Source organism: Bos mutus, chromosome X, assembly GCF_027580195.1.
Source record: "Bos mutus isolate GX-2022 chromosome X, NWIPB_WYAK_1.1, whole genome shotgun sequence".
Classification (NCBI taxonomy): domain Eukaryota; kingdom Metazoa; phylum Chordata; class Mammalia; order Artiodactyla; family Bovidae; genus Bos; species Bos mutus.
Window position 1 is genome coordinate 76,683,529 of NC_091646.1, and position 16,485 is coordinate 76,700,013.

The 16,485-nt window shown below is 44.4% G+C and overlaps 1 protein-coding gene across 5 annotated transcripts in view; it reads right to left on the minus strand.

The window, feature by feature from the left end:
- Positions 1–291: 291 nt before the first annotated feature.
- Positions 292–16,485, minus strand: part of LOC102268082 (melanoma-associated antigen D1) — a 79,683-nt gene continuing 63,489 nt past the window's right edge. For 4 of the 5 annotated variants that reach the window (XM_070365753.1, XM_070365751.1, XM_070365752.1 and 1 more), the window contains 12 exons: positions 6,330–6,403; positions 4,878–5,606; positions 3,560–4,228; positions 3,362–3,425; positions 3,066–3,145; positions 2,777–2,868; positions 2,480–2,559; positions 2,346–2,388; positions 2,012–2,074; positions 1,340–1,454; positions 711–1,096; positions 292–502 (listed from right to left, as the gene is read on the minus strand). In XM_070365753.1, coding sequence (XP_070221854.1) covers positions 719–1,096; positions 1,340–1,454; positions 2,012–2,074; positions 2,346–2,388; positions 2,480–2,559; positions 2,777–2,868; positions 3,066–3,145; positions 3,362–3,425; positions 3,560–4,228; positions 4,878–5,606; positions 6,330–6,374 — 2,358 coding nt within the window. In that variant the 5' untranslated portion in view covers positions 6,375–6,403 and the 3' untranslated portion in view covers positions 292–502; positions 711–718. Of the gene's footprint in view, positions 503–710; positions 1,097–1,339; positions 1,455–2,011; positions 2,075–2,345; positions 2,389–2,479; positions 2,560–2,776; positions 2,869–3,065; positions 3,146–3,361; positions 3,426–3,559; positions 4,229–4,877; positions 5,607–6,329; positions 6,404–6,967; positions 7,118–16,485 lie in introns of those variants that run through there. The other variant, XM_005902236.3, reaches the window with a different exon arrangement.

A 16,485-nucleotide genomic window follows, 5' to 3' on the forward strand; every position in this document is an offset into this window, starting at 1 on the left:
TGTCTTCTTAAATGCAACTGTCTGACCACCTACACCCTCTCTCATTTCATCTTTCAATGTCACTCCAAAACATCTAGCAGCATATCTATCACATGATTCACTTAAGTGATATTTAATACCATACCTATTTTTAGACCTCTTTAACATTCATGTTCATCAATCACTCTTTTGTTTCCCTATCCATTAGCTAGAAAACGGATCTGCCCTTCAGGCTAGTACTGAGGCCCCATTTCTCCCATACAAACATGGTGATTTTTCATTAAACCCAGAAAAAACAGGGAACACATCTAATTTACTTTGCAGTTTCAACGTTTATTTCTGATACCAAAACTTGACAGCACACAAGGGAGGGGGTAAGCAATAGACAAGGAACAGCAAATAAATTTTTCCTGCATGCCACTTTCAGTCAACAGGATGTGGCTCTCTAGATAGCTGCGTTTAGAAGGATTCTGAGGCTTCATCCTCACTCAGGGGAAAGACAGTTGCAACGTATTAGCAATATCTGTGAACATAAAAAAGAAAAAAAAATTAAAAATCAATGCATATACCAAGTAGTAAGGAATATAAATAACAAATACTGCTTCCCCATACTTCCTTCATCTCATCACCATGGGTTTCCTAGAACTCCCAGCTAGAGCACATAAATACATTCCCATGGACTCTATAACTCCCAGTGACCCTAAGTGCCCAATCCAAAGTGATATACCTACCCAAAATCTCACTCAACCCAGAAGAAACCGATGGCACCAAAGTTGGCAGCAAAGTTGGCACTGGCTGTACCACCAGGGCCAATAATGGGGCCGGCAAAGGTCTGAGGAAATCTGGAGCGAGCATTCTGGTGGTATCTGGCCCAGAAGGTAAATGGGATTCTGGACCAGGGATCTCCAAAATCTCCTTCCTCATCCCACGTCAGCAGCTCAAACTCAATGTCATCCCAGCTCCAGGGCCCAGATACGGCCTCATCTCCAATCCCCATGCGGGTTCTCGCCTCAGCCCGTGCCTCAGCCTCGGCTGCAGCAGCATCCAAAGCATCCAAGGCCTCATCTGCGGCCTCCATGAACTGTGCAGTCCAGTCACGAGGGTCTCTCTTCTGAACCTGAGATGAGGAGTAGAAAATAAAGCCCGTGATAGTATTAGTTAATATTTATGAAGCACCCACTATATACTTAGCACCCTACTTTGTGCTACTGTTTACATAGTAACAACAACAAATACCACCAATAATGTGGCGCCTACCATGTGCAATACCTAAGAAAGATCTCATTCCTGCTCTGGACTTTTCCCAGCCAGTCATACTTCATCCCTTAACCTATCAAGTCTAGAGCTGTTCCTCTATTACCTCTGCAATGAATCGTAGCACTTTCATCTTGCTAGTCTCATGGTAGGATCGGAGGCCCCAGAGGAACTCATACTCAGGAGGGTTGCTGTTGGGTACTCGTCTGTAGTCTAGGTACCTTAGAAAGAGGAGAAAGGCCTTTGTTTCTACCCAGCCAAAATCAGAGTTCATCAATGCATAATAATCCGAGATTCTGACACCTCAGATTTCAGGTAGCAACTCCTCCAGTCTCATTCCAAAACACAGATTATTTACCCTCTAATAATCAAGCCTTCAAATTCCTGTGTTTCTACACCAGTCATCTAGGACTAGAGGATGACTTATATAGAGTCATAGAAAGGACAACACTTTTTCACCCCCTCTGCCACAGTTCTGACTCCAGGTTCTTACAATCTTGTTACTGAACCACAGATAGGCCCATTGAAAAGCCTCTGCTAACCCAGCCTTGGGAATATCTACTGTAGGCGTGGTGGACAAGCTCCACTTGCAAGACAGCTATACTGCAGGAAAATTTAGCCACAAGGAATATACTCAGTAAATACTCCTGAGTATATATGTGTGCATATGCATAGGTACAGTTAATATAAGAAATGAGCAGCATGGGAAGGGCTTTCTGAGGCTGACCAGCACACAGAATTCATGAGGACAAGACAAAGCCGCTTAGGCATCACTTACTTTTGTTTTACAAATTCGTAAGTGAGAAGCTTCCTCAGATCTCCAAGGAGGGGATGTCTTACCCTGAAAGCAAAAAAAAAAAAAAAAGGAGAGATCCATAATTAGAGACTGTGACATTGCCCAAAGGAAAGAAAAGAGTTTTCCAGCACAGAAGTCAGAGATAAGAGAAGAGGAAGAGACCAGGACTATTTCCCCATCCACCCAGGTCACATCTTTGGGCTCTGTACCTCCCCAAACCAATTCCCTTAGACTACCAGGTTGATGCAATCCTGGAACCATCCTCTGTTGCCAAAGAATCATATAACAGGCAAGAGATGAGAGAGCCCAATCATACCCAGGACGCAGTCCCATCTTGCGTAGTGCCTCCCAGAGGACAGCTGCAATGGGAGGCAAGGGGAGACAAGGGATGGAAAATGAACATGGAAATCAGGCGGTAGCCAACCCCCAGCTGCTGGCCCGGCCACTCACCTTCACTGGCACGGTTGCCATTCATGAAGATGACACCCAGAATCACTAAAAGGAGACCCAGTTTTGGTGTGTCTTTGGTCCTAAAGAAGTAAAAAAATATATATATATATATTTTCAGCAGCCATTTACACAGGCACCCCGGGCCGTTTACCCATCCAGCTTTCCTAGTATTCCTCAGCCAGGAGACAACTCTATCCCAACTCTGCCCATGACCTGCTATGTGACCCTGAATCCTGAACCCTGATCTACTTGAAACTCCCAGGAAAAAAAACCACCACTGAGAATTTCCCATCTTACGTTCCCAGTATGCCAGCCAGGGACTCAGGGGTGCTGATGAGAATATACAGGTGTTCTTCCTTGTCAATTTCTTTCAGTTGAATTCCAAATTTCTACAGGGGCAAGAAAACGGACTATGAAATTACAGAATCTAGCATAAGCATACCCACATTCACTCCCTGTGATCTGCATCAAACTCCCAATAGGAATCCCATGAATCTTTTAAACCAAGACTTTCTCATAATATCTATCAAAGCCCCTCCTCGCAAACCTTTCCCCATCATTCTGTCCTTCAGGGTTGCCTTCTCACCTTCTCCAGGACAAAGCATGCACGTTCAATGATTTCTGGATACACATCAGTGTATTCACGGATGATATCCCTTAGCATTTCTGTAGGTGAGAGGAGGAAGCATCTGAGCTGAGCAGGGGCCACAGAGCTGTGACATCTTTGCCAGCCCTGCCCAGGGGAGCACAGTAAGTGAAAAAGGAAGACTCAACCATGGAAGGAGGGGATTGAAGGGGAGGGGACATATAAGCACAGAGATATCCACAGAGAATGGGGTGAGGGGAAGGGCAGATCTCTGGGAGAGGGTACTGAATGCCTACCTGAGCGCTTGATGGGCACCTTTGTGTAATCTTTAAGCATCAGGTACTTGACTAGCTTATTAGCCTGAGAGGGAAAAAGGAAATCATTCAAGTTATAAGATATTGACAGAACACTTGATTGAATTATAGATAGAAATACAACAAAGAAAAGAAGTGAGGGTGGGTGGGGAGAAGCAACTGGGGAGTTACAGTTCTTACTCTTTCCTGAAGAAGGGCCACATCTCGGGGCTGTGAGGCACCCAGGTTCTGTGAGGCACGCGAATTAGGAGAGGGGCGCAGGTTCGGTGAGGGGCGCAGGTTTTGCCAGTCTGGTGGAACTGGCCAATCAGTGGGGATCCAGTCAGGTGGGAGCGGCCAGTCAGCGGGGAGCGGCCAGTCGGGTGGCAGTGGCCAGTCAGGGGGTAGTGGCCAATCAGGAGGGCCTTGCCAATCTGGAGGACCTTGCCAGCCTGGTGGAGTCTGCCATCCAGGTGGGGTCTGCCACCCAGGTGGATTCTGCCAGGCCAGTGGGTTTGGCCAGACAACCGGACCAGGCCAGACAATGGGGTTTGGCCAGATCACGGGGTTCTGCCAGATCACTGGGTTTGGCCAGATCACTGGGTTCTGCCAAGCAACTGGGTTTTGCCAGGCTGGTGGGGTCTGCCTAGTTGGGGGGCTCTGACGTGCTGGTGGGGTCTGCCTGGTTGGCTGATTTTGCCAGCCTGATGGATTCTGCCAGGCCAATGGGGTCTGCCAGAGCACATTGGGGGGTGCGCCAGGTGGGCTCTGAGTGGTAACTGGAACTGGTGCAGACCTCCAGGTCCCTGGAGCCAGTGGGGCCCGCCTCTGATCCCCACTGCTACTCTCTTCCACGTTCAAGTTATTAATCTGCATTATCAAAGAAAAGGAAGGTCAGGGTTACCAAGTGTTTCTATGTCCTCACCATATCTATTTCAGGAAGGCCCCCTAAAACCCTCACCTGTAGTGACAGCCTGACCTACTAGCCAATGGTCACCCTGAGTCCTGGGCTTGTCTTTCACTGTCTTCCAGGCAGGAGTTTCATCTCTGAACCAGGCCAGGAGCAACCCAAGGGTGGGGCCTGAGGCTTCTCCTCTTCCTATGTCCATCACTGGCTCTGCTTGTACCACCCTGGACAAATCACTCAAGTCACTTCACCTCTCTGGGACTTATTTTCCTTCTCTGTAAAACTGAAACTATGATCCCTAGCTGCTATGAGATACCTCGAAGATTTAGTGAGTGAGATAACCTGCGTGAATGTGCCTAGGCCAAGATCTAACACATGGCTACTTTTAAAATGTAAAATGAATTACACAAAGACTGTATATATTACGGGTCCATGTCTCATCTCCCCATTAGTCTGTGGACTAACAAGAATCATCATATTTACCTTATCATCCCCTACAATGTAGCTGAATACAGTTATATATATTTAGTTTTGTCTTGTTTAGAACAAATGAACCGCCTCAAAGAAGAAAGGAGAGAGCCCAAAGCAAAATAGAACTAGCAGGGATCTCACCTTACGGGTCCTCTTGCCCCGAATTATAGTCCTGGACTCCAGATTCTGAGCCTGGGAACCATCCGCTGATGTCTGTGCAGCTGCACCATCAGATTCACAGATACCTGGGCTTGGGTCAGCCTCTATGTCAGTGTGGGAAGTGGCCATCTTGGCTGGGTTAACATTCTGGGTCTGGGGATCAGCAGTTGGGGCCGTAGTGGTGTCATTCCAAGCCTTGAAGGCTGTCTTGGGCTGAGGGTTGACCATCTCACTGGCATTGAGAGACTGAGAGAAATTGTAGGCCGCATTTGGGACCACTTTAGTAGTGGTATTCTGGGCCTTAAAGGCCATGTCTGACTTGTTGGCAGTTAACTCACCGGTAGGGGCTGCCTGGGAAAAATCATAGGCAGCATTTGGGCCCTTTGCGGAGGCATTTTGGGACTTAAAGTGTGCTGTAGGCAGAATGTTGGGAGTCTCCTTGGCATTAAATGCCTGGGAGAAATCATAGGCAGCATTTGGACCTTTTGTGGTGGCATTCTGGACCTTAAAGGCTGTCTTAGGCTTAGTGGCAGTTGCTAAAGCCTGCGTATCAGCCATCTCACTGACTGCTGGGGGCTGTGAACTCTGAGGACTAGCATTCGGTGCACTGGCAGCTGCTGTGGCCTGGCTGGTAGGCGGGGCCTCCGAGATCTGGATGGCCTCCATCAGGGTCTGCATAAGCAAGGTGCTGTCTTCTACGGAGGCCTCAGCCTGCAAATAAGGGGTAAAAATTAAATCTCTGGGCTCCCGAAGTGGGGTTGGAAGGGTGAGGTGGGGAGCACAATGTGTAGGGAAGGTGAGGCTGGTTGATGCAAAAAGAGAAGGGTGAGTAAGACATCTAGAGGCCTGAGTGGCATGAAGGGGTTACAAAACATCTGATAGGGGCTGAGTGAGGCAGTGGGTAAACAAGGAGTGGGGCCAAATGAAGAGAGGGGACAAGTGTGGAGGGGGGCTGCTGATCTAGGAGTGAGGTTAGAGCAGAGCAATGCAGCCTGGGGTAGGAGCTCAGGAGGAGGAGGTGGAACAAGAGTGCCGCCTTGAGGAGTTGAGGAAAATAAGGGGGTCTCAGGGGGTGGGGAATGCAGGAGAAAGGGAAGGTGGAGGCAGGAGGTTGGGGGAGGGGGCGGCAGAGAGCTCCATAAGCGCCAGGACTATGGGGGGCGGGGGGAAGGTTCCTTACTCAATCGGGATTCTCTGGGCAGATTGCCCTTACTATTAACAGGGTCTCCCCTTTATCTGAAGGGGAACTGACGGCTGAAAAGGGATGACACCCGCCCCCCTCGCCACACACACACCTTAAACCATAGGAATTTGAAAAATGACGGAATCTAGGCATCAAGAAGGCAACATCAGATCCAAGTGTCTGGACAACCAAAGGAGCCCCGGGGGAACTGTCGGCTAGGGAAACGGTGGGGTGGGGAGTGGAGATCTCACCTGGAAGCCGAGGAGGCCCGCACCACAGTCCATTTTCTCAGACATGATTCTTGTCCCTCTGGCAAGAGCAGAGCCTGGGGGGTGTGGAGGAGGAGTTGGGTGTTATACTAGAGGGCAAACGGGAAGGAACGAATTTGGGGAGCGTTATACTAGAGGGCAAACGGGAAGGAACGAATTTGGGGAGATGGTGGTGTTTGAGGTTTGATTGTGGGGGCGGATGAGGTGCTGAATATGAGAGGAACGGGCCAGACTGGAGTGGGAAAAGTGAATGGATGTCCAGATGGAGGTTCTGAATCCTGAGAAGCTACGAAGAGAAGCTTCAAATCGGGATTCAGATAAGAATTCTGAATCCAGGCAGATTGAATTAGGATTCGCATTTGGGAAATTGAATGGAGTTTTCAAATAATGAGAATCGTATAACAGTACAGACCGAAGTCGAGAAATCTGTAGAGGTTTTGAACGATGGGAGGGGTTTAGAGAGCGAACAGGGATTCTGAATAAGGGAGAATCGGGTGAGGGGTGTGAATCGGGGCTTGGGGAGTGGAAAAGGGATAAGAATCCGGGATAAAGGGATCGGGATGAAAAATAGGGGGCCCGCACCAGGGGGCAAGATGCCCTATCTGGGGGCTAATTCTCACCTTGCCTCAGGCCCCAACCCCAACCCCCTCGTAGCCTCCCTTCTTCACGACTCAGAGGATCGGGATTGCAGTTTTCGGCTCTCAGCAGCCGCACCCTCTCCTTGTCCAGGAGAAAATGCCAGCGCGGCAGCTAAGACGACCCCGCCTCTTCGCCTAATATACCACCCACCACCTCAGATGGTTGTACGCATGCGCAAGACCTGATCGACCAAATAAGAGTCCCGCCCGCTTCCCCAACAAAAGCTTCGCCCTGAAGGCTATGCTGAGCATGTGCAGTGGGAGGCAGTCCCGCCCCTTTGCCAACACACCACCCCATCACCAACCAGGTTGACAGTATGCATCGGCCCCTCCCCCAAACAGATGCGCTGTGCCTCTAGATCCCACCCCTTGCCCCACGCGTCGGCCCCCCTACCTTTTCCGCAATGCGTCTCTGTTCTTTCCCTCCCCTCTAGTGGCCCCTCCTGTCAGTCAGCGTACATCAACCACCCGCTTGTCTAGCAGCATTTAGGTCACTATTAAAGAGGTCTCTGTGTAGGGTCTCTAATTGCAACAAGTGCTAAGCTCCTGCTAAAAATAATCTCATCCATTTAGGCACCTAGGAAAATGGCCAGAGAGGGATACATTAATGGCGATAGAAAAAATCTGTGCCTGCCATGTGACCCTACAAGATCTCCTCCCCACTCAACAGTTTCCGGACTCAAACATTAGCTACTTTCTTGCCCTTTGTGCAGCTCCAGCTATTTATTTTGTGTGGGGAGGTGGGGAGGGATGGGTACAGCTTGTACTTAACAGCAGGATCTATGCTGGGGCTTGTTTTCCTCTCACAGAAGCCCTGAAAAGTGGATATCAGCATCTCCACTTTACAGATCAAGATAATGAGGTACAGACATATTGCATGAACTAGACAAGGACAGTCAGTAAACGGAAAATGCAAAATGTGGACCTGGTTTTCCAGACCCTAAAACCCATGTTGCACCATTGCTGGCTCAGGGACTGAGGCACCCTCACTTCTTCAGTTTGAGCAGCAGATTCACTCAACCTCCCCCACTCTGTCAACGTCCATCCCAAACTTGAGCTCATGCTCTGCATCGTGGAGAACACAGGAAGGGGCCCCAGCACCCCCTCCCCACCCCTGCCTGCTCTATGTGGGTCCACCCAGGTGTGCAAATTGCTCTCTGGGGTCCACTCCCTGATCCGTCAGGCCTCTTTTGCTCTAAGTGGCACAAATGTCCCTGAGGCCTTCTTGGCGCCCTCCAGAGCAGCCAGGACGCTCAGGTACTTGTGTGTCTGAATCATGGCAAGCCTTGACTGAGAGTGAATGTTTGCCCTGGTTCCTTCCAGGGCTGGGCCTCAGTTCCTGGGATGGAGTGCTGGGCCAGTTTGTCACTAGCTGTGTGAGCCCACTCAGGCCACTGGAATTCTCTGAGTCTGGCTTCTCAACATGCAAAATGGGAAAGACAAGTAGCACTTACTGGGGTCCTATGCAATGACACAAACTGTGCTTCCAGAATGGAGAGGCTTAAAAAGGCAGAAAATGTTACATAGATGTGAAATGACTCAAACTAAACTGATACTTTCCAAACATCCAAGGTACATCTTTGTACCTTTCACATTTATTCTGGCATCAGCTCCTGCCAGAAGCCAACATACAAAAGGAAGCTAATGCTGGGAAGTACTGCAGCATTTGGTCCCCAAGGGCCAACATCAATTCTGCCTGGCTGGATAACTTTCCCCATCTGTTGCATAGCAACCTCCTCTGTCAGCTGCCTGTTTTTTCTCAGCACTTCCTCTGGAAAGTGTCTGCAGTGGGACGTGATCAGACTCAAGAAAGGAGGCCTAAAACACCATTTTATATGCTTTCTGATCCCGTATCTATTATCTCCAGTCTTGACTTATGAATTCTAAATCTGTAATCTGACAACCTACGCCACTCTTGCAATTGTCTCTGTATTTTCACAATTAACAGGTCCCATATATCCTCCTCCTAACCAACACTGTGTTTGTCCTATCATGCCCTTCTCTCTCCATTAGAATCCTTTTAGGGAGATGGATTTTTGTTTTATTCATTGCTGTATCCTTAGAACATAAAATGGTGCCTAGTGTATTTTATATGCTCAAAAAATACTTGTTTAATGAATGAATGAATACCACCATCCATTCTGTTGCTTATACAAGAAACCTCAGAGGCATTCTTGTTTCTTTCCTGTGATGAATTCACCTACTTTTCCTCATTACACAAATGCATATCTGTCATTAAAAATTCAAACATTACCTAAGTATTTCAGAAATTAAGTAGCCATCACTCCAAATTTCACCACTTTGAGTTAACTGTTAAGGGTTTGTTGCTAACTTCTCATACAACACTTTATGTACATATATTCTCACATAAATGGGATTACTTTGAATTGCATTCTTTTATTAATACTTACTGCCTCCCACTTGCTTTTACCTCTACCCTCATCTGAGACATGCATTTTAAAAACCATTTTTTATATTCTATCATGTTCAAAAAGTCCTTTATTGTTTTACAAAAATGAAGATCATATTATATATATTTTAATCTATCTGATTTATCTCAGTTAATGTTAATCTACCTCTGATTCATTCTTTTGCACTGCTGCATACTATTCCATGATAGAGAGGGACCACAATATATTAAATCATTTTCTCATTGATGGTAATTCATTTTGGTTTCAGGTGTTTTGGTGTGGGGAGGAAGCACATACTGACAACACTGCAATAAAATAACTGTACATATATCATTACTTTTAATGCTTAATATTTATTCCTGTGACATCGGATGCCCAGGAGTAAGATCAATACACTAGACAGTGTTTTGGCATCATAAGCCTTTTCCAGTTTTTTTCCCAACCTGGTGTGTGTTTTATTAGTATCTCCTTGTGGTTTTAATTTACATTTCTGGTAAGTAAGTAGTGGAATACATATTCATATGTCAATGGACCTACTGGATTTCTTTTGTAAAGTGCTTGTGCAAGTCTTTTGCCTATTTTTCTTGTGTTGTCTTTGTCTTAATTATTTTGGAGATTTCTTTGAACAGTCTTACAGATGCTAATTGAAATCCCGTAGGGCTAGATGTATTGCAAATATTTTTTTCACATTTTAGTAAGGTAATACAGTGTGTATACTCTGTTACGTAACAGTTCCAACTGCAAGAGCCACCTTATCAGCTAAAAGAATGTGACCTAGGATTTACCAGTGGTAGGGTCCTGAAGGAGCCTACTGGGTCGACGTCTATGGGGTCGCACAGAGTCGGACACGACTGAAGTGACTTAGCAGCAGCAGCAGCAGGGTCCTGAAGACCACCCTTGCATTCAATGATTCACTAGAAGCACTCACAGAACTCAGGATAGGTGCTACATTCAAGGCTATAGTTTATTACAATGCAAGGATACCAATTTAAATCCACAAAGCTAAAAGGTGGATAATTCACATGTCCAGGAGAGAACAGGGGTGAGCTTCCATTTGTTCCCTTTCAGTGGAACTGTATGGCCAGTGCTTAATTCTCCCAGCAAGATGTGTGACAAACCTGATCCCTGGAATTTACTGGAGGTTAGTCACGTAGGCATGGAACACCTGGGTGGCTAACCTTAGCTACTCAGTCTCCGGCCTGTGCTGAGGTCAAACTAATGCCACAAGGCTCAAGGCCCCACTATAAATCATACTCTTAACATAAACCATCTGTTGGCCCAAAGCCCCGGCTGAACAAAAAGATTTTAATCAGGCATAATATGCCAAAGGTTTAAAGGTTATCTCCCAGGAGCTTGTCAAGAGCTGGACCTTTCTTTGGAATGTGCAGACATTTTTCTGGAATGCTCAGGGTCTGAACACCTCAGACCTGCCGAGTCAAGTCTTCTATTGCACAGACAGTCATCAGTTCAGTTCAGTTCAGTCGCTCAGGTTAATGAGGAAAATGTAAATTACAACCACAATGAGTTAGTATTTCACATCTATCAGAATGCTTACAAAAAATACAACAGGTGCTGGCAAGGATTTGGAGAAAATAGATCCACTCACACATTGTTGCTGGGAATGTAAAATGATACAATCACTGGGAAAGTTTGGCAAGTTTCTTATAAAACCTAACATGCTCCTATTACACAATCCAACAATTGCCCTCTTGGGCATTTATCCCAGAGAAATAAGAACTTATGGGCTTCCCTTGTAGCTCAGTCGGTAAAGAATTTACCTGCAGTGCAGGAGACCCGGGTTTGATCCCTGGGTTGGGAAGATTCCCTGGAGAAGGAAATGGCAACCCACTCCAGTATCCTTGCCTGGAAAATCTCATGGACACAGGAGCCTGGTGGGCTGCAGTCCATGGGATCGCAAGGAGTTGGCCATGACTGAGCAGCTAACACTAATGGTTAATGATGTTGAATATTTTTAACATGCCTATTTGCCATCAATATATCCTCTTTGGTGCAATGTTTCTTCATGTCTTTTGTCCAGTTTTCTAATTTAATTGCTTGTTTTTTTTTAAGTGTTGAGTCTTAAGAATTTATGTATTTTATGTGTAAGTCCCCTGTCAGATATATGGTTTACAAACTGGTTTCTCCCAGTTTGTAACTTTTGTCTTCATCCTCTTTGAGAGAGTCACATGGCACATTTTTTTAGAAAGTCCAATTTATTGATTTTTTCTCCTTCTAAAGATCTATGTCATTTCTAAGAACTCTTCAACAAGCCCTAACGATCTGAAGATTTTATCATGTATTATATTCCAGAAGTCTTGTGGTTTTAACTTTTGTATGGAAGTCTATCTTCCATTTGGATTTAAATTTTCAATTAGATGTGAGGTCTAGGTTGAGTTTTATTTGGGGGGATGGGAGAGGCAGAGCTACAAAAATCCATCTTATCATTCCAGCACAATTTGTTAAAAGATAATCCTCCCATTGAGTTATTTTTGCACCTTGGTAAAAGCTCAGTTGGCCATACCTGTGTAAGGCTATTTCTCAAGTTCTCTACTCTGTTCCACTGGTCTATGTGTCTACTCCTCCATCAGTACTGCAGTGGTCTTGATCACTGTGGCTATACAATAGTCCTGAAGTTGAATAGAATTTTGTTCTTTTTCAGAATTATTTTATCTGTTATTCTAGTTCTTCTGCTTTCCCATACATTTGGGAATAATTTATATCTACAAAGTATCTTGGGTTCAATCCCTGGGTTGGAAAGATCCCCTAGAGAAGGAAATGGTCCAGTATTCTTGCTTGGGAAATCCCATGCACAGAGGAGCCTGGTGGGCTACAGTCCACGGGGGTCACAAAGAGTAGGACATGACTGGGCACACACACACAAAGCATCTTACTGTAATTATGATAGCAACTGCATTCAATCTGTGGGCATTCTCTCCTTTTATTTTGATTTTCTTTGACTTCTTAATCACAGTTTTTTTTGTATTCTGTCATTGTTGGGGGGAGTGTTCTATAAATATCGACTAGATCCTGTTGGTTGATGATGTCGGGTCTATCCAATTATGCTTTTTTCCAAACATGGGAAGTTTTCAGACATTTTTCAGTCCCTCCTCCCATGATGACACCTATGTTAGATCTTTTGCAGTAGTCCAACAAATACTTGAAAGCTCTGTTTATTTTTGGTTTTCAGTCTATTTTTACCTGTCAGATATGATACTTTCTGTCATTCCACCTTAAGTTCATTAATTCATTTTTCTATTTATTCTACTTCTGAGTTCATCTATTATTAGTTAAGTTCATTTATTGGATTTTGGATTTTTCAGTTCCTAATTTTCTTTTTGATTGCTCCTTATACTTTCTATTTCTTTTGGAGATTTTCTATTTCTTTGCTGAGACTTTCTGTATTCTATGAACAGTTGCTCATTGAAACATCTTTATCATGGCTGTTTAAAAACCCTTGTAGATGATTCTAATATCTGTATCATCTTGATGTTGGTATGTGTTGACTGTCTTCTCTCATTCAAGGTGTGATTATCATATTTCTTGATATGACAAGTGATTTTCAATTGTATCCAAGATATTTTGCATCTTATAAGGATCTGAATCTTATTTAATCTTCTGGCTTATCACATGTGAGTGGAAGTCCATATTCCCACTCAGCCTCCACTGACACCTGGGAGAGAGGGGCTCCTTGTTACTGAGGGCTAAATGAGAGTTCCAACTCCATATTAAGCTTGTAGGAATACTGCCCTGACTGGAAGAGACCTGGGTGCCTAATTACATAGCCAGAGACTATAGCCATAACCATCGTATCTTCTCCTTTCAGCGTGATTTCACATTTAGATTATACAGAATGCACACAAGGACAAGCATGGAAGAGTACATCTACACCATTTATTCCTTCTTGCTGGAGGTCTAAGTCCCCAAGTCAAGTATTTTTTTAAAAATTGAGATCTCTAATGTAAAATCATACTATAAAAATAATTTGATCACTTAATTTACATTAAAAAGTACACTACATTTTCCTTAAAGGAAATCAGCTCTGAATATTCATTGGAAGGACTGATGCTGAAGCTCAAACTCCAATACTTTGGCCACCTGACGCGAAGAACTGACTCATTTGAAAAGACCCTGATGCTAGGAAAGACAGAAGGCAGAAGAAGGAGATGACAGAAGATGAGATGGTTGGATGGCATCACAAATCAATGGACATGAGTTTGAGTAAACTCCGGGTGTTGGTGATGGACAGGGAGGCCTGGCGTGCTGCACTCCATGGGGTCACAAAGAGTCGGACAAGACTGAGCAACTGAACTGAACTGAATTTACGTTATATATTACAGTTATTCTGATGACTTGGTGAAACATCAAAAAAGATATTAAGTAATAATCTCAATAAGTAATATCCCTTTCTTTTTCTTGAAATGACTTTACCATTTCACCATTTAGAATGTTGTTGCTTTTTTATAAGTAGTTTTTAAACATCATATTTAGTAGTTTATTTCTCTTTTTTACTTACAGTTTTTCATGTTTTTTTTTCTGCCTTTTTTCCCAAATCCTATCCCTGTTGACTGTACCATTTTAAGTACACCTTGGTTCCATTCTATTCTCTTACTTTTTATCACCTTGTTGTTAGAAGCATGAAGAGAGAAAGAAATGAAGAGAGAAAAATTGAAAAGAGAGGGTATAAGAGGAAGAAAAGGGAGGAAGGAAAAAAGAAACAGGAAAACAGTAATAAAAGAAAAAATTAATGACAATTGCAAGTAAATAGAATTATTAAGATAATGAGAAACAAGAGAATGGAGAAACAATGGATACTAAGTTGAAATGGAAAAAGCAGGAAGAGAATAAGGAAGTAGAATGCAGAAGGGAGAAGGGACGTAGAATGGAAGAGTGTGTAAAGGAAATGGAAGGAGATAAAACAGGTTAGGGGTAAATGAAAAAGAAAGGAAAATAAACAAGGGGAAAGAAGAAAAAGAAGAGGAATGTAGAGAAAATAACTAGGGAGAAAAGAGAAGTGTCTGAAGTAAGAGGGAAAATGTGGAGGAGGAGGAGTGATGTGGAATGGCAGCTTTCACTGCAGAAAGAATGCTTAATGTTAGAAGTTCTTTCTTTTTGCTCCTCAAATATCTAGTTCCCTTTATATTTGGTACTCATCAAAGTGCCAGGGGTCATTTCTCACATGATGTCACTCTTGCCTGGAGGTAAGACCACTGTGGTTTTCAATCAATAAGAGCCACGTGGCCCATGTTTTGAATAGATAAATTTGTCTGTGATACTCAGTATTTATAGAGCTTCCCAGCTGGCGCTAGTAGTAAAGTATCTGCCTGCCAATGCAGGAGACAGAGAGAAATATGGGTTTGATCCCTGGGTCAGGAAGATCCCCTGGAGGAGGGCATGGCAACCCAATCCAGTATTCTTGCCTGGAGAATGCTTTGGATAGAGGAGCCTGGCAGGCTATATAGTCCATAGGGTCACAAAGAATTGGACACAACTGAAGTAACTTAGCACACACACTCAGCATTTATCACATACTTTCTGCTGCTGGTTCTTCATCAGGTATGGATATCATCTGACAAATTTAGGTATACAAGAAATGCAAGTTTTCTTTTTCTCTGCAACTTAGCTTGAATTCTGTCAATTTCCCAATCTACTGAGCGGCTGAAACTCAACTCCAGCAGTGTGAAGTTCTCCTCACCCCATTTATTGGGGTTGTGCCTAAATTATGGTATCTCAGTGTCAAAAACATGAGGATGCGTGATATATGTTGGGTATCATATATACATGCCAGCATGATATGATGTCATATTTGGTTTACCATTGTTTGTCCAAGCAGGTAGCTGTTGAGTTGAGCCTCAATTTCTACCACAAAGCCCTGATGGGGTCTCACTCTCTCTGAGGGTGTCATATTCCACTCATATACATGGGAAATACCCTGCTACTCCTATAATATGCTGAGGCTTTTTCATCTCTGTGAGGCTGTCTTTGATGAACATACTCTTTTTATACTTCCATGATATCCTGAGCTGAGAGAAACTATGTGAGGAGACTCAAAGCTCAGAATGCCTAAAGACACCACACAACCATTTCTGTTTTGTAGTCTTGTTCTCATCCTCTTCCTGGCCTTTCCCAGGAAGTGAGATGCAAGGCCACACTGTTAGAGAATCTTACAAACCTATCTGGGGTTTCTTCCCATCACTAGAATACAGGGTCTAGGTTTCTCCTTTTTTTTCAGGAACCCACAGTATCAACTGACTCTTTTTTTGCATTTCTTCACAAAACAGTGAATGTGAGGCTAGAGAGTCTTGAAAAGAAGTGCTAACAACAAAAAAGCTAAACAAACTAACAATGACTTTCCTTGTACTCAACAGAAAAATGAGGTTTCAGAGCAAATCACCATCCTGTAATATTGAAGGACAGGCAAATCAAGGGTCACAAATAAGATCTGCTTACCTAAGGCAGAAGACACTAGAGCCATAAACTTGTAGGAACTCTTAAATGAAAATGTGACAAACTCCTAGAGGCTGAATGTGGACTAAAATGAGAGTGAGAAACTCTTGGGAGTGGTAGTCCTGTTGGGGAAGCACATTTTCATGGGCTTTATTTCAGGAATCTCATCAGGTTCTCACAGTCAAGATCTGAGAAAGACCCCCTGCTATGGCCCCACCATAAGCAGGGGAAGAGTCTTTGCGATTATACCTGTGAAATATGCCCAGAGCCTACTCTGTAACAAAGTCCTACTTTTCAAGAGGAAAGACTACCAGAGCTTTGTTCCAGCCCCTCTTTACCTTTCTTGTCTCACCTAAGGTGTGTGTGTGGCAGACAAGGGGTGGGAGGGGTGGGGGCAGGGGAGGACTAAACAAATAGAAATACTTGTAAAGGCCACAGGCCAGAGTCACAGGCCCACTAAAACACTGAAATATAATTGGAATATTACAAAACACTCCCTTTCCCCCATACCATACCATACCTTGGGCTTCACAGGTGGCTCAGTAGTAAAGAATCCACCTGCCAATGCAGGATATTTAAGAGATGTGGGTTTGATCCCTGGGTTGGGAAGATCCCCTGGAGTAGGAAATGACACCCCACTCCAGT